The 26,089-nt window shown below is 41.3% G+C and overlaps 1 protein-coding gene across 1 annotated transcript; it reads right to left on the minus strand.

Moving 5' to 3' along the window:
- SLC15A1 (solute carrier family 15 member 1) lies at positions 1 to 25,877 on the minus strand. Its single transcript, XM_062514933.1, has 23 exons — positions 25,745 to 25,877; positions 22,470 to 22,492; positions 19,476 to 19,560; positions 19,251 to 19,392; positions 16,385 to 16,492; positions 16,104 to 16,203; positions 15,767 to 15,857; positions 13,765 to 13,848; positions 12,629 to 12,711; positions 10,077 to 10,163; positions 8,999 to 9,088; positions 7,759 to 7,803; positions 7,629 to 7,658; positions 7,421 to 7,509; positions 6,148 to 6,229; positions 5,273 to 5,398; positions 3,814 to 3,963; positions 3,354 to 3,403; positions 2,610 to 2,720; positions 2,366 to 2,462; positions 1,770 to 1,916; positions 825 to 932; positions 1 to 189 (listed from the first exon to the last, which is right to left on the minus strand). Exons 1-23 carry the CDS (start codon positions 25,875 to 25,877, stop codon positions 1 to 3), a joined length of 2,250 nt encoding a protein of 749 aa, XP_062370917.1.
- Between the last annotated feature and the right edge of the window lie 212 nt (positions 25,878 to 26,089).

The following is a 26,089-nucleotide window of genomic DNA, read 5'->3' on the forward strand; positions in this document are numbered from 1 at the left end:
TTACATTTGAGAGTAAGCTTCACCTTCCTTTTCATTGTCATCTTGATCCTTCTTGTCTTCTTCCTTTTCTTCCTTGCTGAACTGGGCTTCAATCTCATTTGGATCAATATAAGTATAAAAAGAAGCCATTATAGCAAAAATGATGCAAACTAGTAACAGCAGAGCAGCAAACAGCACATACTCTGCCCACTGTAAAAAAACAAAAAAAGCATAATTTATCACCAATAATAGTTTGTCAAGAGTATTACACCATTTTAGTATTTTCAGCAAGTAAATTCAGAATGTGAAACTGAAGATACATTACAAGTATCATACAGCTTACAGGACTAAGTATTAATGCATAGAATATATATTAAAGCAACCCAGAACTGAGGCCCTTTCAGCTGTTCTATCTTCATTGAAAAGACAAAAATCCTGTGAATGCTGAAAAGTTCTGCATCATCCTTTTCTTGGAGGAACTGGGAAGTGAATGAAAGACTTAAAAGGCAACTCAGCCCCTTCCTTTTGGTCAGATAATCTCACTCTAAACCAGGCTGGCACTGATTCTGCTTAAAATTTTTAAAATTCTACTTAAATTTTTTTACAGCTGACCTAGTGACCACAAGTGTGGGTGGAGACCAAGACCAGAAACTCTACCTGAAAAGCCTCAACATCTGTTTCATGCTCCTTCTGATTTAATTTAGCTGAAACTGGGGGCTGCCAGAGCTGTTTCAGACACAAGCTCTTCCCTCTCTGAGGGAGCCATTTTAATTCATTACAGAGCACCACTAATAACTCTTTCTCACAGCGTAATATAATAGCACACCTACTCCTTGCATGCTTACCTGCTTGTCAATTGTGGATGCCCCAGCCACGATAAGGACAATTATGTTACCAACAGCCACAGTCAGCAGCCATCCTGCCTGCAGCACTGACTTCATGTTAGATGGGGCCTGTAGAGACAGACATTTAAGGTTTGGTAGTATCACTTATTTTCTGATGAATTTCCTGCATTCTTTACCTTACAATAAACACTGTTTTTCTCCAGGGAAGAGGATTTCTTGGTTTGGTAGGTTTTGGTGGTGTTTGGGGCTTTTTGTTTATTTATTTTTTGACATTAAAAATTGCTAGAGAGCTAAACAGGTCTGGAGAAGGCTTTGAGGAGCAAGAGACCACTAGCACACTAAGTATAACACCTTTTACTTTACACATATTGGGTAACTAACAGGTGTATTTTACATCTCAGTAACACATGGCACACATGACATGACACTTCACCTAGCAAATCACACCTTACAACAATACTCATCACTTCAGTTTCTAGATTCAGAATTAAGAGAAGAAATACACACAGCTAATAAAGTGGAGTCAGAAGACAAAGGAATTAAAAGTGTACAACTAAACACTCATAAAAGGCTAACAAAAAGGTTGTATGGGGTAAACTGGAATGGAGATAGTGCCCATACTTCTTTATTTAATATTTGAGAGCTCTCCAGTTTGGTCTAACAGCAGCAGTGCAGTTGCACTTTTTTTCAGTGTAAAGTCACATGTGAGAAGGAAATTTGAGGTCTGGTAGTCAAGCCTTCAAAATGATATAATTCAGCATAGCTTCATGGAAAACATCAAAACCTAATGAAATAGGGCCAATTTGCATCAGCCTATACAATCCTTTTAGGAGCTGTGAGGGACATAGCTGATCAAAGCAGCAGCACAGAACCACCACTTGAAAACAAGAGATCATGGAAGATGTGTTAAGAATCTTGGTGCAAGTTAACAAGAGGAATACCAACCTGTGAGTAGGAAAACTCCAGCCCAGTGACAGAGAACAACACTTCTGCACATGTCAGAAGAAAATACTGAGGGATCTGCCAAGCCATATGGACTGTATTTGGTGCAATATCTTCAAAATAAGTTGCGCTAAGTTTGTTTTCAGCACACTGGAAATTAAAATAGCATCTTAGGAACAGTAATAACGAGTGTGCACAGTTAAAGCATCCTAAGCAGTTCTATAATCATATAGAAAGTTCAGAGTAACTAACAAATATGATGCACATATAATAACAAATATGCTTGCACATGAAGCACTGCATACCTAGTTATGAAGTATAGCTTTTTTTACAGCACACTTCATGCAAATCTGTAGTGTCTAACAGGGTTAAAGATTTAAGGCCATTAGTGGTGATCATGAATTCTTCTTATGATATTATCAAAACCATCATTATTTTTATAGTTAACAATGACTTTATATCCTGTTTAAAATACCAAAATTCTATAATACAAATTATTAAAGACAAGAGGAATAATTCTACAAGTTTTTTTTTTTTAATTAAAGTGTCAACATGGAAAGGGATTCTATATTGTCCATCCAACAACAGTGGCAACTCACATAATCAAGTGAAATGGTATAGACACTGCCATATCCAAATTTCTTTGAAACAACTGTACAAGCGGCCTCAGGCATTGAAGCATTAATGGTATATGACCTGAAAAAGAAAAAACCCAAACCCCACAGTTCAGACCACAGGTGTAGTGAATTGTGTGTATTACATATTTTAAAAAAGCTCTGTGCGCCCTTTTCCCAAGGCCAAGTATGTCTAGGAGATTAAATTAGGATAAAGGAAAATGCTTACCCATCTGGTTTTGGAACGACACTGTAATTAGTGACAGAAAGAAAGTCCAGTTCTCCAAAATCCGTGTCCCCCATAGTAACATTGACAGTAAAAGGCAAGTTGTTTATGAACCTTTAAAATGGAAGGGTGATTAAATGCTACACAAAACTAGCATATGTCAAAGAATACAGGTTTTAATTATATATTGGCAGCACAGTATGTATCTTGTTTAATGCCTTTTTTTTTTTAATCAATTAACATTTTGGAAAGGACTCTAAATCTAAAGAGCTCTCTCTCTCTAAGAACTGTAGCTAATACAAAAAGCCAGTTAGACCCCCCCATCAGCCCACTGCCTTAGGAGAACATCAAAAGCCACCTGCTACTACAACCAGTAGGTAATGCATCTGCAACTGGGAGATGTAGAAGAAAAGCAGAGAGGGGAGAAGTGGGAAGATACCTCTTATCCAAGATTAAAAAGAAGGTATAGATATGTAATCCATGCCATTTGTCCAGTTAAAAGGGTCTAGGCAATGGAATGAAGCATACACTTCCGATTTTGGCTAAATTAAACCTAAACCAGGTGTGCAAGATAAGTGAATCATGACTCAGAAGTTATCCCATCCCCTAAAACATCAAGTGATGTGTCCAGCAAGAGGCGAGTTCCTACAGTATAGGACACTATACTTCAACAAGAGTCTACCCTACAACAGACTGAAGAGAGAGAGTCACACTGCTGTCAAGATTTAGACAAAAAAAGCTCTCTACCTGACGAGACTTCTTCCATTTTCTGGTTTTGATGTGATGTTGTCCCATATCTGGTGGAAGACACCATTATCAAAATATGTCATTGACATCAGAGAACAGCTTAAATATGCATTACTACCCAGCAATGGGAATTAACAGAGGCTTCAAAGCAGGACTCCAGATCTTCTTCTTTAGATCCTACTAGCACAGACATCTGCTAGAAAATACTGTATGACCACACATGTAAGTCTTGGTGAAAGGGTAGTTGTTAAGGTACATAATAAATTGCTAATTTTTTCAAAGGACATCCTGGTGTACTGTCTACAGCTCATCAGTCTTACTGGTACAGCAGAGACAAGGAGAGACAGAAAACAAGACAAAGGAAAAAAAGCTATCCAGAGCTTGTCCTCTCAGCTTCACACACTCCACACAGATAGCTGTCAAAACATTAATTTATATCTTAAGAAATAAACAGACTTACCAAATTAGAACTGATGTGTGTTGAATCCCATTTAAATGCCAAAGTGTAGCGTTCTCTCTCTAGCAGATCCAAAGACTCCGTTTTATTTAGAACTGCAGCAGTTATGTGTAATGATTGCAGTTTAGAAGTCTCAAATATCATGTAGCCACTCTACAAAAACAAATTGCCATGGATTTCTGTGCAACTGCATATTTGTCTACACTTTTGAAGGAATGTTATAGGCTCTTGGGAGGGTCAGAAGTTTACACATGTTTCTTTTGAAGTGCCAGATCTCACGAACATCCTCTTTCATTTTCAATCGGCTTTCTACATCAAGCATTAATTCCATTTGATCATTATTTTCTATTAATTTAATTTGTTACAAAAGCTTCAAAGTTACACAAGCTTCCCACAAGTATTAAAGAATACTTGCTTTATTTTCCTGTTTTTTTCTCCAGATAAATCAGGTTTACTGTAGCCACCGAGTAAAATTCTATTTAGCCGCAGAGGTAGCACTAACATAAGATGCAATGCAGTATTTTCCAAAAAGTAGAAATTATATGTTTTAAATATTCAAAATGCATTTAATCAACATAAAATACTTAAGCCATTAATAAACATGTTAATGCTACACTAAAATAGGCCCTTTGTTTTATAGGATTATGAAAAACACTTTATAATCTACATCTGGATGATAAAATGTCTATAATAGGGAATAGAGCATTCTATACCTTTCATGTTCAGCTATGTACCATGGTTACATCAATTCCCTGTCAGTATACAGTTTGGGTGCCCTTATCTTCTCCTCACAACACTGTCTCCACTTGAGGTGAATCTGGAGGAAGTTGCAGTAGGATCTCTCCTCTTAAAGGGAAATAGAACTGCAGGCTATCAGAGAACACACTTTCTAAGGTCTCTTATCAAAAACATCCATCAGAGCCACCACATTTTGCTGTCAATAAAACTACCAATGCTGTGCTGTATTAGAACCTGAAAAAGTTCTTTGGCAGCAAAATCTGAAGCTTAATGTGTGATGTAACCACAGAGGAAGGAAGCTCCCTGTTCAGGTAAGTCATCCCTCACAGTAATAGCAGTGACTCACTAGAGCTGAATGTACATTTACTGAAGGAAGGGGCTGCTTTTAGGAAATGGAACCTTTTAAACAAGAGTGAAATTTTCAACTAGTTCCAAATCACTGTTAAGTTTATAAGTTTCTTGGGAAAAAACCTACTCTTGTTAAAATGAAGCAGTAATACTTCAAATATTGACATAGTTACCATTTCTTCAATCACTGTGCTTTTAGTAACAATTCATTCCACAATACAAAAAAAAGGAAATCATTAACATTATTAGAGTAACAAAGTCCTAGAAAAAAAAATCAATTGTGAACCATTAGTTAAGAATGGGTCTGACTTACTCCATTAGATTTTTTTAGCTTAATTAATTTCAATTAATTTTAATATTTCACATGTGTCCTTACCTCCTTTTTAGGTGCTACATCCACACTTCCAAGTTGAGGCTGGAACTGAACTGTTGCAGGAATTTCACCCACATTGATTAATTTGATTTGAGCTTGCCCAGCTGCAGGGAAAACTGGATAGGTTTTCTATAGAGCAGAAAAAAAAGTAAAGTCAGTGCTCTAAGTCACATGGAAAATTTTCTATAATTACTATAATCTTTACTATTTCATGTTGAAGATTAGCATTTGCCTGCTCATCTCTGACTGTCTGACAGATGAAACTTGAATTGGGTTTTGTTACTAGTCTCACAAGCTGCCTTAGAAAAGCAGTCTCATCCACAACAGATACCTCTAGATAGCTGTTCAGACCTTGGGATGCAGTGGATCACCACCCAGAGGTGTTGCCAATATCCCAGCTACAGGGGAAAGCTTCAGCGAGTTCAGGCATGGCACCTCCCTTTGGGGCAAGGAAGGTTAGAGGAGACAAATCCTTCCTTCAACAAAAGTCATCTTTGCTCCTGCTATGATGAAGCTTCCCAGACTGTAACACTTCACCTCCAGTCTAAATATCAGAAGAGGTCAAATATACAAAGCAGCCCTCTGGTAGGCCAAGCAAGTGTGTGGTTTTCAGCTTTTAGTCTCAGTTTAAAGATTGAGGTTGCCTTTGACGCATGATTTGTATTAATTGTAACGTGATGTTTTGCAGGATGGTGTTTGTTGCTAAGTAACTTTACTATGCTAATCACAGTATTGAAATGTATTTCTCCTCCCTCTACTTATGACTGACCCTAAATTTAGGAGTCTTGGTTCATTTTCCCCTTAAGGACACCTTTTATTCCCCCCCCCAAGTAACAGTTAAATATTAATAGTAAATACCCACATGTGGCTGAACTTACATCTATTTGCACTTGCACAAGGGCAGCAGCAACAAAAGCCATAGAGCCAAGGAACATCCCCACAGTCATCTTCTTCAGGGGACTAGTACAAGAGAAGACATGTAAGATTTAAGAGAAGTGCCATTTCAAAGCTTCAGCTGCTTGTTTTTTCTTTCCACTTTGGAAAACTCAAATGGTCACAGCTACCACATTATCACCATTTGAAGGGCTGATATTATTACAGAAAGTCTTCTGCTAAGCTGGGCACCTCTCAATTCATAGCTACACTATCAGGAAAAATATCTTTCCTGCAGCACTTAATAACCTGTTACTCTTCATCTGCTGGGTTCAAACGTTGACTGACCACAATTATTAGGTTCCTGAAAAAATCTGTTTTTGTGGAAGGAAAAAACCCAATCCAATACAGCTGTTAGCTGTTAAACAAGAAAGAGACAAGAAGATATGCCTTTAAAAAAAAAAAAAGCGACAACTTGTCTCCATATTGCTATGTTTAAATAAGATTGAACAAAAGCCATCAGGGAGATTTGTTGAATTAGGAGATGTCTACTGGCATACAGCTAAGCTGTAAGGACAAATTTAGGTATGTATTTCATTTGTGGCATCATTTATCCAGTGTAGAATATCCACAAATTAATGACAGTGTTTCCAGCACAGCACTCACCCTAGATTTTTCACAGCTATATGGAAAAACAGCATTGCACCTTGGTTCACTGAAAATTGCTTTAGAACTGTATTCTCTTATGCCTCCCCAGGTACTCTGGCAACTGCTGGCCACTTCATTACCAACATTAAAAAATGTGTAATGCCCCCAAAGCTCACCTACAGGCATTCAGCGACCCAGACTCACAGCTGAGATGGAAGGGGAAACATTTTGTGTCTCAGTTGCTTTTAAGCCCAAAACATGACAAATGCTAAGGATGTATGTTGTATTTCTACCTCCTAATCTTCAGGAGGGAGAGGGAGTAGACATAGGGGATATGGAAAACAATCAAGGTCATCTCTACTACAATCAAAATATTTTTGTCCTTAACTGAAAAACATTGTTACTCTTCTATTAGATTCTCTTCTTCTAATCTGTGATGCCTCTACATACCATTTGCAGTATTCCGGGTTTTTTATATTTTCATTTCTTTAAAGTATTAAACCATTTTAAATATACTTCTCTTTCATCCATAGCTGAATGGTTGCTCTTATTACATTAGGGGTGGAAGAGCCAGTTAAACAAACCACTAAAATGAGCCTCTGTTGAAGTCAGATAATTACATCAACTTACGTAAAATTCAGCTTGCATTTCTTGATTAAAGGATAAACCACAGAATCTACAACTGGGACCATTATAACAATCAGGATTGGATTCACAATCTGGAGAAGATGAACATGAGAGAAAATTAAGTATTTTTCAAAGTGCTTTTTATAAGTAAGGGTATAGATATATAATATTTCAGAAAAACTTGAAATTGCCAGATAGAAAATTAACGCACCTGCATTTGGTCTGGTTGAATTTGAAAACCCTGATGAAGAAAAAAAGAAATAGCTTTTAATATTATGACAACAAATAAAATGGGTCTCAAAAGGGTTAATTAAAGGAAAAATTAATTAAAAGTAACCTACAAAATCCCCATTCATTGCTGTGGCTTGCAGTGTCCATCTTGACCCCTTAATAAGAGAAGAAAAAATTAGATGTCACAGTAAATCAATGTTCTGAAGTTCCTTTTGAATTGTTTTCATAAATGAACTGTTGGAAAAGACATGCAATACAAGAAAAAGTAAAGTTAGCTTGCTGTGTTAGTATTCTTACCCTGCAATGTAAACCTTTGAACAAAGTGAGCCTCATGGTCCATTCCACTTCATTTACTTCTTTTGTGAAATACAGCAGAAAATTACTTAGGTGCAGAAATCAGCTGGAGAGAGGGCAGGGCCATCCTGTGCAGGGCACTGCCATGTGCTGTTCACAGAAGCCACCCTGGGGCCCATGTGCCACCAGCCAGAGCCCAAGTGTCCCACTCATCCATCCTTCCTTCTCACAGCCCAAAGCCAGCAGGCAAGCCAGGGCTTGACCTGCCTGGAGCCCTCTGCCCCAAAATCCTGCCTGTAGCTGGGACAAGTGGGGCAGACTTTAGGCCTGAGCCCAGGATGACAAGAACACTACTGCTGCGTCTGTGGTGTGAGCCTTCAGCCACCCGTGACGCAGCACTGTCCGAGATATTACCCATGGAATGAGTACTGAGCTCTGAATTCCATAGCGGAGCTCTCTGGACCAAACTTCCTGCCATCCAGCTTGGATAAGGCTTTCAAACCCTGGTTTTCCCAGGCATCTTCCTAAATTCATACTTCAGTGCTTAACTATGAATACTGCTTTTGTGAGTCTGGAGCACCCAGTCCACCAAATGAATGGGAATTACAGGCTTATACTTCTGCTTGAAGGTGTAAGGTATTTATAACAAGGTGTGAGCGACTAAGCAAACTGGCATCCAGATAATTTAAACCCTGGTTCTCCAGCTCATTTATACTAGGACCCTAAATTTCACCTGACAACTGACAATTGAAGAAACATTAGAACTAAGGAAGCTTTAAATTACTGTTTTGTCCCCTGAGTTCCAGACTGATACAAGATCTGGAGATGCCTCAGTCATTGAATCCGTCCTGGGTGTAGTCAGATAAACTGAGATTGCCCCTGGCTGCAGATCATCTTGTACAGACATGGCTCAGTGACTACCCTTTTGCAATAAAACCAGGATAAATAATTTGTTTTTCCACACTCCCGTAGGCGCCTTTTATGTCTGGTGACCTCAGAGTATGTAGACTGACATGGTACAGCGCTAATTACCAAGCCAAGTAATATCTACTTTACCTGCTGGTCAAAAACCGCCCAGAACATGGGGAGAGGGATGTAAAGGAAAAGCACCCTCAACACCATCTTTGTCTGAGCAATCAGTCGTTTCTGCAGAAAATAAAAATTACACAAGAGAAATTGTGTTAAAAAAGGAGGGGGGGGGGGAGAAGAGGGTTTCAGACTGTTACTCACATCACAGCAACAGGTAAAGACCCATCATATAATGTTTACCCACACTCAACTTTGCATGTTGTAGGTACATCTGAAGACATCTGTTAGAAAAGTACAAAGTCTGCTTGTGGGTGTGGGAAGGGCTGCTGGGTGAAGGTGACTGATACCAGAAAGACTTGGGCCTCTCTGCATGTACACTGATGGCAGCATGAGATTCAGCACTTATTGCAACATCATTTTCCTAGGAAGGGGGCATTTGAACAATAGGCAACTGAAGACTTTCACATAAGAACAAAGCATACAGGCAAAAGGAAAATACACGTGGCAGGCTAAGGCTTGTTCTGCCATTGGCAACAGGACAGAGTGCAGAGTAGGCAATGGACAAGCTGGGAACTGTGAGATACAAGGCTTTGAGAGGTGTGATAAGAAATTATACTGAGGCTGGAGGGGATGCAGTGTTTACCCATTTAAACTGAAATTCCAAAACATAAGTCTGATGTTACATACCAAGACAAGTATTATGGCCCTGTGCATTAACCATGACAGGCAGCATCGTTTCCCTTTTCCCCTCTGCAGCCATGAGATATAGGAAGTACAGAAGGGAAGGTGATGCTTGCTACTTTCCTAACCAAAAAATTTAAGTGTGCATATTTGTTTGGCAAGTCTTTTTTTCATCTCCTTTGAATTTCCCTGGACAGCCTATGATTACACAGAGCACTGAGTCACCCAGCTCTGCTTTCTCCCACAGGAGCTGAGGTGATAACCTGCAATGCCAGGAGAGCACTGAGGTTTGGCCAGATCAGCTACTGAATGATGGAGAGGCCCAAAACTATTTGCCCAGTGCATGATGCAGTGGATCAGAGGAGACAGAGAGAAGCTGAGGGTCAGTGGTTGTCACAGCACAGGAGGCTCTCCCAGTACTTACATCATACTTCTCACTCGCCCAGTCCAGCCAGTGCTCTCTCTTGGGGAACTGTTTGCTGCGATGCCGAAACCTGTTTTTGATGGCAAACTGAAGAGAGACAGAATGATGTTTAATGGTACTACAAATATTTATAAACTGTTTTGCCATTAGAGATTATGCTCCTGCCTTGTGTTTAAAGGGTGCTAAAGGTGACTTGGCTTCTGTTGACCACTCCAACCATCCAGGGGAATGTTGTTTTAAAGGCCTCACACTACATAGCAGAGCATGCACCTGGGGTTAGGTGGACCAAACAGCTCAGAGCAGTCCCTCTCAACGTGGGCTGCTGTTAGGAGCTGGAAGATCTTCCTTCCTCAAATTTACTTATGTACAGCAGTAATGTCATATGCACAGGTTTTCAGAGCTGAATGGCTGCAGGAGTACATTTTACTATGAGGAAGAATCTCCTTCTTGTTGGTATGTCTTACATCTTGACATTGCATATACACAGATACAATCCCAAAGATCTCCTGAGATTTTCTGCATGGAATAACATGCACAGCTAAGATGGGCCTTAGAAGCAGCACTCTAAGCAACAGCTAAAGTCGCCTACAGTGATTTGTTTTTGACAGTGCTTACAAAATAGGCAAGAGGCTGGGTTGTGTAAAGCTGGCAGGTCTGTAGGGATGTGTTGATTTGGCTCAGCCTGCTTTTTTTGGTGTGGGGGAGTGCCACAGCTTCTACCATGTCTGGCAGAGCCAATCTGTGATGGCTCTGAAGATGGCCCAATTTGAAGGTTGGTAACGCCTCTGTGATGACATATCTAAGAAGAAAACCAAAACAGTGCAGGCACAGTTTTTTCCCCAGAGGTGAGGAGGTGCCACGTCAGCGCTGCCCACAGCGATGCGCGGGCTTGGCGTGACCCCTGCCTAGCCACCCCTAACTAACCACACTGCAGGCACAAGGGTAGAGGCAGTGAGAGCAGCTTGTCCTCCTGGCACCCTACATGAAGAGAGACATTAAATAGCACCAGCACCATGGTGGCTGCCACCATGTGCACAATGGCAGCAGGACAGCCTGGCCGACAGCAGAACCATGACAAGCAACTCCCTGACACTGAACCTAGACAAGATCAACTTCTCTGTGCTGTGGGTTCCTGCAACAATCTTTGAATCACTGGGACTTGTTGATAATGGTACCTATAAGCAACAGTTTTCCTCCTAGTCAAAGAAGAGAAGGAAGTGAGGACATGAGGTAAAACATGGTGACATCAAGGTCAATGGAAAAGAAAGAGGGGAAGGAAACGCTCCAAGCATTGGAGCCAAGATTTCTTTGCAAGCTATAGTGAGGACTATGGTAAAACAAACTGTCTCCCTGTAATGCATGAAGTCCACAGGGGATCCAGAGATTCACTGACAGCCCATGGGGAAAGTGCTTACACTGAAGCAGATGTGTGTTAGAGAAAGCTGTGGTCTAGTGAGAGATCTGAAAAGAGAGCAAGGGCCTCCATTCACAGAGATAGAATGAGAGGGGCCCCTGGCTTCCAAATTAGAGCAGCCTATCCTTAAAAGACTGCACCCCATGGATGAATAACCCATGCCACAACAATTTTGGAACAACTGTTAGCCCATAGGAAGGACCCCATGGCATAGCAGAAAAAAGACTCCTCTCTCCAAGCAAATGGAAAAAGATCTCAAATGATGAACTGACCAAGACATCCTCACCCTGTCTTCCTGCACGGTTGGTGAGAAGGGAGGAGCTGAGGGAAAAAAGAAGCTGTTTGAAAAGCTTATGTTTGCTTCTCATTGTCCTCCTCTGACTCTGTTGATAATAAATTTATTTTATATTTTTAGATTTGAACCTGTTTTGCCCTTGGAGTTGTTTTTTTTTCTAGTCCTTGTCTCAACTCATGAGCCCTTTGTTGATCTTCTTCCTTCTCCTTTGCCCAACTGTAGCAGAAAAAGCTAAGCAAATGATTCTCATGGGTGCCTGGATTTGCCCAATGTCAAACCACAATGGAGAATGAAGAAACTCGTACGTGAATAAATGTAACCTCAAAGTTGAGGCACTGCAAAGTTGGGATGTGCTGTGCTATTCATGTAGATTCCACTCCTTTCCTTGCAGGACCATACTTATGTGCAACCTCCCTGAACTTCCTTGACACAGTGGGGATCAATAAACCTCTGCATTGTAAATAATATTCTTTTAATAAGTAATAAGTTTCTGCTGATAAGATGTACTAGTAACTCTGCTCTTGACTCAGCTGAAGGCATCTTTTTCTCTTTCTGCATAAAGGTACACAAATGCAGAAGGAATAATTCCCAAAAGTTGGGACAAGCTTTTACATAACACTGACACCTTATTTCATTTCCTATGTGTATAAATCCACATATAAATCAAGATATGCATAAAAAAGACAGTCTAAATCTGGAGGTGTCAGTAAGAAGCCTTCCATAATAAAGTAAAAAAACTTCATAAACTTTCCTCATATTAAGACAGATTTCTGATTTAGGCACATTTACAGAACAGTTATATGAATTGCTGCCAGGGGTATGGGGAATGCAAGCAGTACTTACTCCAACACAATTGGAAACTTCAAGCATTATATTTCCTTGTGGTTTAACTTTCTTGTACATTTTGCTTCCAGTTACGAACACAACTACAATATTCAAACAGAAACCAAAAGCAACTCAGGATTGAATCAAAATAGTGTCAAATGATTTGGTATGGAATCTGTAAGTCCAGGAGTTAATCAGGATGGGAATAAGCCTCCTAAGAAACAATGTAATTGCCTATTGGCATGCTATCATACAGTGAGAACAACAAAATTAATATCAGCAGATTGCTTCTATTCAAGATAAAAAATTAAATTTGGAAACTCTTACATTAAGTGCATAGTGGGAGGTTAGCTCAATTGAGGGATGGTGAAAACAAGGGCCATTTAGGACCTTGGCTCTTGCCTTGCTGTAGGGACTCTGTTTCAAGAGCTCAGGGTGCTGCAGCTCCCATCGTGCAAGGACATGTGAGGCTCTTCCTGAACTGCAGGACTCGCCCAGGTGTCCTCTGCTCCCAGGCCCAGGCACATTGCTCAGCCTCATGGTCCCACATGCAGGGCAGGACCCAGGCAAACCCCCACAGCCACCCTCCAGCCTGGGCTGGGCTGATAGGCAAGGCGAGGCCACTGGTAGCCAGGCCCATGAGGAATACTGTAGTACATAATGGAATCCTCAGTTTTTTTGTCAACAGTAAGGCTCAGGGGGTGACCTGTAGCGCAGCTGGTAAAATGCAGATGTTTGAGAAGTACTGATATGAAGTTTCTCCAGTGTAGGGACAATTACCTCATAGCATCCTGAACTAATGTCCAAAACACACATTTTCTGAGAGTTCTCACCCTACATTCAACAGATATATTTGTATACACCAGTAATCCAAGAAACATAGGCAGTAATTTACATAATGCCCAGAATTCAGACATATTCATGCCTCACCCCAGCTCCATCTGACTCTCCTGGTATATCAGTCTTCTGTAAAAGTGAGTGCTTCAGATTAATCCCACTCACCTCCCTACCCAATAAAAAGAATTCAAGTCAAAAATTGCAGAAATTACCAGCTATTAGAGGTCAATGCCTGGAGATTTCTATCACATGTTCATTATTCTGCGACTGTTAATATCTAATTATGGAGGCAACAGGATGGCAAGAGATTCACTTACCCAAGGCAACAGCCATGAGGATAGCAGGAACTCCAAAAGCAAGTGGGTAACATTCCTGTTTGGTATGGATGCCACATTCTGAAGCTGAAGTAAAAAGTAACATCAAATAAAAGTCCTGGTCAGCACTGCTGATGTCGTCCTTATGGTTTCTGTTCTTTGCATTCATTATTAAATGTATATGTATATTCATTATTCATTATATATAATTATTGAATTCATGGGGGAGCAACAAACCTGTCTGCTGAGCTCCTCACAGTGGAGGATCAGTATCTAACTTATCTTTCATTATTGGAAAGGGGAATTATGTATCACAGAATGGTTGAGGTTGGAAGAGACCCCTGGGTATCATCCAGGCCAAGTGCCCTGCTCAGCTAGGGCTACCTGGAAGCAGTTGTCTAAGGCAGTGTCCAGATGGCTTTTGAGCATCTCCATGGATGGAGACTCCAATCCACAACCTCTCTGGGCAGCTTGTGCCAATTCTTGATCACCCTAAGAGTGAAAAAGTGTTCCCTGATATTCAGAGGGAACCTACTGTGTTTCAGTTTGTGCCCATTGCCCCTTGACCTGACACTGGGTACCACGGAGATAAGCCTGGCTCCATCCTCATCGTTCTTTCCCATCAGGTATTTTTTATACTTGGATAAAATGCCCCTTTGCCTTTTCTTCTCAAGACCAAACACTCTAATGCCTCTCAGGATCTCCTCACAGGAAATTTACATTTAGTTTTATACTGAGACATGAAGAATTACACTAGAAGTGTCAAAAGCATGTCCTTAGTGAGAAAGGAACTAGATTACGAAAGTTTTGGGCCAAGCTCATAAACAAAGGTTCTAGTAATGTAAATGTAGTTTGTTGAAAAAAAATCCCTATCACCAGCCCCCTCCCCTCCTTGGCATTAGTCATAGATTTGATTCCATTGACTTCAAGCATACATCCTAAAGGGATGCTCTGAGTACAAGCATAGCTACTGGCAGTATAAAACAGAAGACTAAACAAAATTACTACATTCTCCTTACCATGATTCTTCTAAGAGGAGAATTAGAGAGTATGGTTTGGAAAAAAACGTTAGCTTGCAGATAATTAATGTTTTGATTTAGTTATGTTAGTCTTCTGGTTAAATATTCACAAGACATAACAGTTAAACACTTCCCTCAGCTCAATCTGTCATTTTTTCCAAGGTATTTTCCATCCTGTATCAGCAAGGAAGTAAACTACATATTGTGCTTTATGCATCTCTACTCCCTTTTTTGGGAAAGGGCAGAATTTGCATTAAGCAAACATCTAAAATTCTTCTACAGAGTCTTTTCCAGTCAAGGAATCCAAAGGCCGGAAGTTCAGCCCAGTGCTTTTGGGTTATTCCAGAATTCACATGCTGCTTCCTTGCTTTTGAGAAAAGCAGCCTTCTGAAACTGCTGGCAAGCGCATCCATACAGCACCACCTGTGCAAGCTTGCCACATCCACATGCATATAGGTTAACAAATTGCTGGGTTTTGTTTAGGACCATGCTATTCTTTACAAGCAAAAGAGAACATAACTTTCTTACTTAACAATATGAAAAATTATTTACTTTCTCACACTGATAAATATATTTCTACATGCATAGATGCTTCTATACTTAACATGGGCACACTTTCAGAGGAGAAGGCTCTGTCTCCCCTTCCTTTCTCAGGAAGCAATGCAACTTTTCTGGTGTGATAAAGGTATTGGAAGAAGTGACACATTTGTACCTTTGTGGAATTAAAACATGCATTATGCATACAAGCTGTTAACTCCAGCATGTCTTTTCAGATCTAGTACTTCTGATCCTAAAGGCAATTAAGGTTTTCAACTGGCTTGTTTTTGAGAGTACCTCATCTCTGAGAAGCTGGATAGCACACTGAAGACTGTTGCTGGATAACTCTAGTATGTCAGAGAACAGAACTTTAATTTAAACCTAACTGGACTTCAATCCAACATTCTTTTTCTGGTGTTTAACAATTGTCAACAAGCACGTGACCTTACCTCTGAGAGTTGGAGTGATTAGAGTAGATAAGAGACTTCCAGCATTAATGGACAAATAAAAGAGAGAGAAGAAGGTGCCTCTTTGCCTTTCCTACAGTAAAGACAAAGATATTTAGAAAGCTTATCCACAACCACACTGATGAGTCTAGATTAAAAAAAAAAATCAACACCTCTGGTTTCAAAGTTCAAGACAAATAACTAACTAGATCCTTCTTCAGCTCCTCAGGAAAAACCTGCAGTGATGCACCTGTCTAAATGTGTATATTATTAGAGTACCATAACAGTCAAACATTAGTAAGAGCATCTATATAATTGAAAATCTGAAAGACATTGTTACCTGATCATCTTCAAACTGATCTCCACCAAATGCTGACACACAAGGTTTGATCCCACCAGTACCGAGGGCAATAAGGATCAAGCCAATCATTGACAGAGCACTGGAACAACAGAGAAAAGAAAAAAAAAAAAAAAAAAAAAAAACATTTTGTGTTAGTTCTTGCAGCATACATAATAGGCTGGTTGAAAGACATTTGAAATTTAAGTAACATAAATTTAAGCTGTCCCACCCTTCACCAGCCTGGGGAAAAAAACAAAACAAATGCATACAAGGCAACTCACATGTTTAGTGCTAGATTATTGGCAGAGCCACCCGTCAGTTCACTTATGGAGCCCACAGACAGCACTGCCTGCCCAATAGCATAGACAATGGACAGGTAGAGAATGGTCCTGTTGTCAAGAGAGGAGACACATTTTCTTAGATATGTGACCACAATTGCACGTAGATAATTACACAGCTAATGCAGGCTTTTGATTACTTTAAAGATTCCTGGTAATGAGAACAATTAACAGATAGAGTAAGTTATGGACCGAACTTATCAGAAATTACTACAAAAATCTGGCCACAAGCTACTGCCACAATATTTCTATTATTTTTATTATTATTGCAGGTACAGTATAGTTAATTAAGCAAGGCAAGATAAAACATGGATTCTATAGCTATCACTAGGTCACAGGAAATACTTAAATATCTTCAGTGTTTGCCTTTGTAATGACCAACTCAATAATCCAATTTTCTTATATTTTATATGCTGGAGATCAAATGGATTACTCTGCAAAATGAGAATCTGCAATTTACATTGATTTAAGTATCATTAAACATTCACTATGCTATTTTTATATTCCAGTTGCAGGAGTAAAGAAAAAAGAAAAATTAAAATCTGCTTCAAACATGGAAGTTCCCCTGAAATACTGTTGTGAACAAAAACTCTGTACCCCCACTCTCTCGGCTGCAAGCGTACCAACATTTTTACACTTGGATCTGAGTGGGAGCACCACTGAAGAGTGCAGGCTGCAGACTTTCAGCCTGACTTCCTCTGCCAGGAGGTGCCTAGGATGATAGTACTGCATAATCACCAGCCCTCCCAGCCTGGGTGTAAGGTCAATCCTCTTTTCTGTAAGTAAAGTCATGTTCCATTTTAACTTTGTTGAAGCTTAAGGATGAGGCTGTGGTTTAACCCATGTTCACTTGTGTCGTCGGGTGGGCCTCCATTCAATAGGCACAGACACAGATCTCAAATTTGGAGGAAGTGCAATGATGTGCAATTATTTAAAAACCCAGCTTTCAGGAGTAGTCCCAAAGTGCAAGGCAGGAGCATGAAAGACAGTGCTCAAAGAGCTAGAACAATCCAATTATTTGACATAGGCAAGAGATACAGCAAGCTTGAAGCAGCAGCCTGACACAAGAGGGACATTGACCAAGTTCCCCTCACTATAAAACAAGGTTTTAAATTGCCCTCACCTGTAGCAGAGTGAAAAAGTCCATAAAGTGGGGCAACGAGGAGTCTGCTGTTTAATAGCATTGAATAGATATTGGTACTGAATTGGTTTAATGGTATTGAATTGCTATTAAATAAAACAATTGAATGTTTTGTTGTTTCTGTTTTGTTTGTTTTTTTTTTTTAATAGAGCTTCTGTAGAGTTACTTTCATCACCTAACTACCTGGGAAAAAGTTTCCAATTGAAGTTGAACCTGAGCTGATCAGGAGAGAAACTTCTGGGTTTTATTTGTGAGGCTTATAGACCCATTGCAAAGACTTATATGATTGGCCCTGCATTGATGGCACACAGTTAAAAAATACCTGATTTCTGTACTGTTTTTCCCCAAGAAATTCACATTCAATGATATGTGAGCAGGTCCCAGTATACTCCTTGACAGACATTGCACAAAGTACATGGACTGTGGAAGACTGGAGTCTCTCCTTTAAGAGTGCTTAACAGTACTTAGGTAACCTACTCTTCCTCTTGTCATCATAGATTTTTTAAAAATTCTTGTTTAAACCTTCCTCATGACACCTTGCTGCATTTTAGGGTGTTAAAGCCTTATGACATATCCTAAAACATATTTTCCTCTTATACAAGACATCCTAACAAGCTCCTGTTAAAGGTCTGGGCCTTTCAGTTATGGCACTGGCATATCTAAGAACCAAAGGAGAAGAGATGCTAGGTCTGCAAAGTTTCATCTTGATTAAACAAGTCAAAGCCAAAATAAATTTTAAAAATATACCACAGCATCTAGACAAGCAAGTCTAGATTGCCTAATATATTTAGACTGCAATCTGTAGGACATCCAGCTAGCTGCAGTGAGTTTGCACTGCTCAGAGCAGCTGCACAGAGCACACAGGGCCGTGGTCACAGCGCTGGGCTCCCAGGGGCTGTCACAACAGCGGAAGAAGACAGTGCAGCTGACTGCACAGCACTTCGCTAATTTCTGGGAGACCTTTGGCAAGCCTGCTTACATTCATGGCTCATAACCCTCCATAAAATCTTTATTGTGTCTTTTTTCAGGCAAAGTAAACAATTTTAGAATCAAAACATCGGGAGAGTGAGCTGTTGGAAATAATCTGGTTACATTTCAAAGCACTTCAATAGTACTATCCTGACTAGCTAGAGTGCAGCTAAAGACACAGAAGACACCATTTAGAGGCAGAATTGCTACTAAGTAAGAACCCTCACTGATCTGTCAATTTTGGAATCACAAAGTATTTTAAAACTTATTCTAAGGCCCGGTTAACACCAGATAAGACAGTAATTCACTCTTTCAGTGGCCACTTGCAACAAGTAAAGAGACCGTCCTATGTAATCATAATCCCCAGTACCTATTTTCACAGTTTGGTGAATATTCTCCTTAGTTTCGCTTACATTTTGTCCAGCTGAGAGAAAAAGTATTCAGCATATTGGGAAAGCACATTACCACCATTAACCAACTGGCAGAACTGGAACATTTGTTAATTCACAGTGCAGTTTTCAGTCTGAGCTGAAACAGTGAAAACCTCAAGCTTTGGTGAAGTAAAACAAGCTATCCTGGAGTAGTCAACACCAGCTCTGAAGCTGTCGTTCACAGTTGCAGTTTTAGGTAATGATTTAAATAAGATTGATTTTAGGGGAGCTTTCAAGATCTTTGGTTGCTTTCTGAGGAAGCACTCACTTAAACTTTCCCAGCCAAGAGTCCGCAATGATTGCTCCAAGGATCGGCGTCAAGTAACACAGAGCAACAAACGTGTGATAGATGGCAGTGGCAAAGTTATCATCCCAGTGTAGGAAACGTGTGAAATACAAAGTGAGCACAGCTGTAGGAAGAACAAGAAAACAACAGGTTACAAACCCAAGTAAGGCCTGGGTAATGCTCAGCACAAGGAGACAAGGGACATACCTTTCATGCCATAGTAGGAGAACCGCTCGCAGAACTCATTGATGACGATGAAGAAAATGCTCAAAGGGAATCCAAAGCAGAGCACCTGGAGGGACAAGACAACACGAGATCAGAGCTGTGCAACCCAGACTGACACTGTTCATGGCAACCCACAATTTAAACAAGCTCAACATGGACCCAGTGGGAGTGGGTAGGTACTCAGGGTCCAGCAGCTGCACAGGCTTCTGTGGGATGCCAGTAGTTTACCTGAACCAAGAGTCAGTTCTCACTTCCCTCTCTTGGTCCCCAGAGGTCTGTACACTTCTCACTTGCCCTTTGCAAGAGACCTTTAACAGCGCTAGAAGTGACCTTCAAGTGTTGCACTATGCACATTTGAGGTCTCCAGCACCTAACTCTTACAGCAATCTTGATTGGTATACAAAAATATGCAAAAAGCCAATGTTTTTTGTTGAAACAACAAATCAAAAACCAAAACACGCAACACCAAACCCCTGTGGTACACCAGTTGGAAGCTTGGGGTTACTTTTAAGCATCTGCAATTAAAACAAATAAACTTTTAATTCAAACAGATCTTTTCATTCAAACAAATCTCTCAGGAAAATTCCTTATCCTTAAAAATACTCTGCTTGACAAAATCCTTCATTTCTTCAGACCTGATGATAAAATGGAGTTTATTCCTAACCTAAATTGGCATGGCTTTGGTTGCCAGATTCACTGAGCCTTCACCTGCTGCAACAGGCATGTCCATGGTCACTGTCGTGCAGTTCTTGCCATTGAGACAATGGTTAAAAAGCATGCATCAGATACAAATCTGATATGGTCACTAGAACAAGAAGGTTAATTTCTGATCACGTACTTGTCTTAGTGGAGTCAATGAATATATGATATAATTTCTATTAAAATTAATGGGAATGCAATTTAAACATAATCCTCCCTTGTAATATTTTTTAATGGGTTTAATTCTGCAAATAGCAAAAAACTGGATTTTAAAGATGTTTCAGATTATTCCAGAGACAAAATAGTTCTTCTCTGTGTTCAAGTTTAATTTTAAAAATGGCAATGTTTGGATTGCAAAGGTTTAGGAATTAACTAATCTTCATTTTGTGTGAAACAGGAAGAAGTTAACTTTGCAGATGAAAAGGAAGAAACCTTAGACAGGGAAATCATGCCTGACAAGTAAATTGGAGAGCCAGTTTAGTCCAGCAAAGTCTGAACAAACAACACAACACCTGGAGACTTGGGTGATACAACAGGATTTTTTTGGGACTCCTGCAAAAAATGAAAATAAGAGAGTAACAAGGAACATTGTTGGCTGTTGTGAGGATGCCTGAGTAGCCTGGACAGTGTCAACCTTTGTTGTTTGTAGAATCAAGTACATACTGCATATCCTACTCATGGTTTGATAAGCAGGCTTCACAGGATGAACCCAATCTCAGCTGAGGCAAGTGCCACGTGGGACTCCTCCAGCTTTAGAGCACACAAGTTTTGAGTCCTAAATATCAGCTTGTCCCTCTTCATTTATCTGGTCTTCCATGGGCAGAAAAAGCTGTCCCCAAAGGAAGACTATTCACATGTATCCCAAAATTAGATAAAATTCACTTGAAGTTGCCCATTTCCTTCAGCTGAAGGCAGCAGGAGGTTTGGACAACTACTCCCAGCTTGGACACAGTTTTTAGTAGGCTGGACTTCACACAGAGGAATGCTTTGTGCCTCGTCCACACAGCATTCCCCTAAGCCATGCAAATGGTCATGAGATGGAGAAGTCTTGGTTCAGCACTTGTTAAGTTAGTTACTGAAACAGCAACCCAGGCTGCATTACTTGTAATTGGGAATGGCCCAGTGGATATGACAGAATGTCTGTTCCTGAAGCAGAACAAAGACTTTCCCCTTGTCTGTCCTGCCTACAGAGGAAAAGAAAGATAGAGCAGTCCTGGCCCAGGAACTGGTGGGACCCATCTCCATTGGAATTGATTAAAACCTCACTAAAATCTTTTGACCACTTGGGGTTCTCACAAAACTCCCCAATGTTCTGCCATCACCCTAAGCGAGACCTTATTCTTTGGGAGTGTTACATGTTGGTCTGGGGAGATCACAATCCAGCAAGGCTAGATTTTTGTTTCAAGCTACTAGTGCTTATATGTCTGGTGGAGCTGTCCTGCATTCCCATGCTGGCACAGCATCCATTGGTGGGATTTTAGTGCCCCCAAAATGAAGGGGGTCTACATGTCACAGCTGGAGCTGAGCATGGACAGGGGCATGCAAGAGAAAGCTGTTGGGTCCTTCCCAGGTGGCAAGCTTTGTTTTCACAAGATGCTACAAGCAAGAAGAGACTATGCAATTAATCCTTGCTAATATATTATGTATCCTTGTCCTTGTTTTGCACTGTACTGTCTTCCTCCAATGTTACAGTATTCATGTGCCCATACACACATCTACCAAAATCTTTTCTGCTGTAACCCTCATTGGTCAGGAAGCACCAGATACACCACCAAAAAGGTAACCTGAAGGTTATGTTTTATCACGCCCTCTGTAACCTTGCCCTGCCCTGGGGATAACACCACCCTGCTGCACAGCTTTGACTTTGACTGCTGAGGAAGCCACTAAGATGAGAGAAAGCCTGTGGAGTAAAACCTTGCAAGATAAGAAATGCAAGAGGCAGACTTCAGGTTGCTTGGGTTCAAAGATTCAAGAGAAGTGGGTGATGATAACTCAGCCACAAGAAGGATGGGCTCCAGGGACCAATCTCTTCCCTACCAACATCTGCTCAGTCAGCAAAGGCTCTTCAGACATTTTATCAGGGTGCTGAGCAAACGGATGCTTTGCTGGAATTTAATAATTCACTAGGCTGCTTTTGTACATGTTGGCCAGTAAGTCGTCATTTTATACATTTAATGTATGTTCATAGGGTGATTTTTATTTTGGGTGTTGATAACCAAAACAATTTAACCTGAGAGTCAGTAGAGCTACTTCTTATGAGGCAAAAACAATACTTACCGACTTGCCAGTAGTTTTTCCACCTGTGGAGGGAAAAAAAAAAATTACAAGTTAATGGCAACTAATAAGTAATGCTCCCTTAAAACCAATAGTAAATTCAAAAAAGGTTCAACTCTAAATACATATTGAAATATAAACACAGTGCTAGTCAGGGTGAGTAATTTTCAGTTTATTAAAGGGAGACTTTTCATAGTTATTAGGCAAAACTTCCCTTGACAGCATTTTGTTTTTCAGGGTCTGCATAAACTCATACACTCGCAGGAGAAGCTCAAAAGGGCTGAGGAGTCAAAGCAGCCCAGGGCTGCTCACCACACATCATTCAAGGTGGTGATAAACCAGCCACCCATAGATGACAAGTCCTGTTACAACTCACTCTTGAAGGCAAGTCAAAATTAAAGAATAGACTCTAGATGCCCTGCCAGGGATGGAGGTCAGGTCCTGAAAAAAGACTTACAGAGGACTGAATATAAAGCCCCAGCTGAGTGATCCACTTCAGAAGGTATTCCCATAACCTGAATATTAACCTGGAAGCACAGCGGGGTCCCACTGAGGGCAGCAAGAGCAGACAGCTGCTTGCAGCCCTGAAGTCACTTCCAGGGGCTCTTGGCAGGCCCTTTACCCCTGGCAACACTCCAAGTAGAGCCCTGCAGGGCTTCCTCAGCTCAGGAGATAGGCTTGAAGGCCTGAACTTGAACTGTGTCAGATAAAGGGCCCGTGCCCACATAGCGGATGTCAACATTTTTCATGAAGCCACATGAGCAGGCTCATTATCATTAAGATAAGACCAAGTACAAGATGTGAACTTTGAAATCCCTGCTTGTAAATCAAGTCAGCCCATAGTATATCTCTATAAGAAAAATATGTTTGTAAAAATCATTATTTAGTCCATAGTTCACAACAGACAAAAACAGCTGACAGCAATACCATAGTGTTCGACACAATGATAAATCAAGTAATCTTCAGGAATTGCTAAAACAGATTATTCTGATTCTTTCCTTCATTCCTGTGCACAAGTACCTTCATAACAGAGACAATAGTACTATGCAGGTGATTCAAGAATATATTTTTCTAGAGTGCAAGCAACATTCTGAAAGTGCTAATACACCTAGTTTGGGGCACATGCAGATACACAAGTAATTAAAGTTATTGGCAATGTCCCTTCCACAACCCACATGAGCAGGTACACTGAAGGATACCAGGGTGTCAGCAACACCCCACCTTTGTATCAGCTCCTTGGTTATTTCCACCTGTTGGCCTTTTTAGCACATGAGCATCACGCTGTCAATTTTTTATAAAATGTACAGAGGAAAACAATTTGGGAAGCTCACTCCTGTCTCTTAGATAAGCCTTGGGCAAAAATATTTAGGATCTGGTTGTTGGTTGGATTTGGGGCTTTTTCTGCTTTCCTGATGGCAAAAGTATCACCTCTGCAAGAAACCTTACACAAAGGACATCACAGAGGCATTTTTTTTTCAGAGAACATCGTCTGACTTCAATGTTAAAGAGACACAATTATTTTTAAACATTTTGACTTTACCCCTCTATTCTCATTTTACAGAGAGGGCTGGGGAAACTCCAGATAGCATTAAAGCCAACCCTTCAACACAGGCACCTAAACTGAGGACTCCACTGTCAGGCAACTCCAGGGTTTGACCTACAAAGCACAGAGTATCCATCATTTTGGATAATTGGCAGTGATAAATCTGAAGTTTGCTAGTGGCATGTTGGAGCAGTCCCTCTTTGGGGCAACCTTCAGCTCCTCTTATTCTTTCCCCACAAAGAATGACTTGCAGAACTGCTTGTTTTCCCTTCAAAAATATCAAAGAGCTCCACATTTTTCAATATAAAGCTTTCAACAGTTTAGCACTTCGTATTCCCTTAAGGCATTTAGTATTTTTAAAGGCAAGTAGTCAACAGCCACTCCATTATTGGCTTCAGCACCACATTTAAATGATTATCAATGGGCCATTCTCTCCTTCCCAAACTTGCAGGTCAGGTGAGGCAGGCTTGTAGCCCCAACCCTGTCCCACCAGTGTGGTTCCTTCCCTGCAGTCACAGAGATGTAGTGGATGCTGCACCTCTTGCAGCTCACAGTCCGTGACACAAGATGGGGTCACATTGCCTCGCTCCATGCAGTCATACCAGTAGCTCTGCCTGGATGAAATTCTTCTTGTCCATGGCCACAATATAAATCTGTACACACCCATACTGTCATCTAGGAGGTTTCTGGCTCCAGACCAACCCTACAGTCCTGACACCTGACTTGGGGTACAGACAAGCCTATTGCCTCTGCTCCCTGGAGCAGTCCTACAGCACCTTCACAGGGATGCTGCTACCATCAGGATATCCTCCTCCAGGAGTCCCTGCTTCACACCTTGCTATTCCAGAAAAGCACCAATACAGAAACTATCCAAGCAAATCAATAAAGCAGCAAGCCTGATATTAAATGAGCAGACACAGCTGCATCCCATTTCTTTCTCTTCACAGAGCTATCACCATTTTCCTGGTTGTCTGCACAAGCAGGCAAGACATCTGGCACAACCACTGACATGTCCTGCCTGCTCACTACTATGGTCGCTTGTCCTCAGAACACAGATTTGCTTGCTGAAGATGCAATGGCACTTTTTTGGGTAGGTTTCTTTTTGGGATGGAGGATGAGCATTTCATGTTCCTTCCGTGCGTGAGACAAGGTTTCTTCAGCCCAGGAACTGCTTGCTATGGACCAAAGGTCCAACAAAAGGCAATGGAGAGATACATCACAAAAAAGTCATTTTTGTACCTCTACAACTCGGTGTTCCTGTTTAGACAGGAAAAAAAAACTTCAGGATTAATTAGATAAATAGGTTCTGCCCTTATCTTCCAGCTGTGTATCTATGTATTTTAAAAACACTAGGTCAACCCTAGGCAAAACACTCTCGATGAAAAAGCATTATCTAACATCTGTGAGTAACATCGTAATTTACTTGTGCTCAGACCTCAAGCTCCACATGCCTTAAACGTGCAGTGTAGGATGAACCTTACCGGTTCCAGGGGCTCAGCCCACAGAGCTTACAAAGACCGAGGCACCATTTCACGGCTCTCACTCGGATTTCAAGGCAGAGTAGTATAAACCAGGATATATCTTTGCCAGAGGGACAGCTGCCCCGAGGACGACGGAGAGTAGAGACCCAAGAGTACACGGGGACCTCCTCAGACCGACACCGAGCAGCAAAGCCAGCCCCGGGCGGGCGATTCCCTTGGCCATGCTGTCAGCTCACAGCCCGGCGCGCTCACACCCGCATCACCCGGCTCGGAGGGATGCGGCTGGAGGGATGCTCCTCCCGGGACGGCATCCCTGCCGCTGGCCGGGCACCGCCACCCCGCCGCCCACTCCGGGCTGCCCCATCCCACACCGCCACACCTACCCATGTCGGCTGCGCGGTCCCGCCGGAGCGCTCGGCGCTGGGAGGCAGAGGAAGGCAGGGAAAGAGGGAAGGAAGCTGCCGGGGGCGGCCGGGCTTTAAGGGCGGCGGCGGGGCCCCGCCTGGCCCCGGGTGGTGCGGGGCGGTGCCGCGCAGGTGTCGGGGCGGGGAGCGGGTCGCTGCCGCCGGGGAGCCGGAGCCCTCCCGGGGCTCACCTGG

The sequence above is a fragment of the Cinclus cinclus genome, chromosome 2 (assembly GCF_963662255.1).
Source record: "Cinclus cinclus chromosome 2, bCinCin1.1, whole genome shotgun sequence".
NCBI lineage: Eukaryota > Metazoa > Chordata > Aves > Passeriformes > Cinclidae > Cinclus > Cinclus cinclus.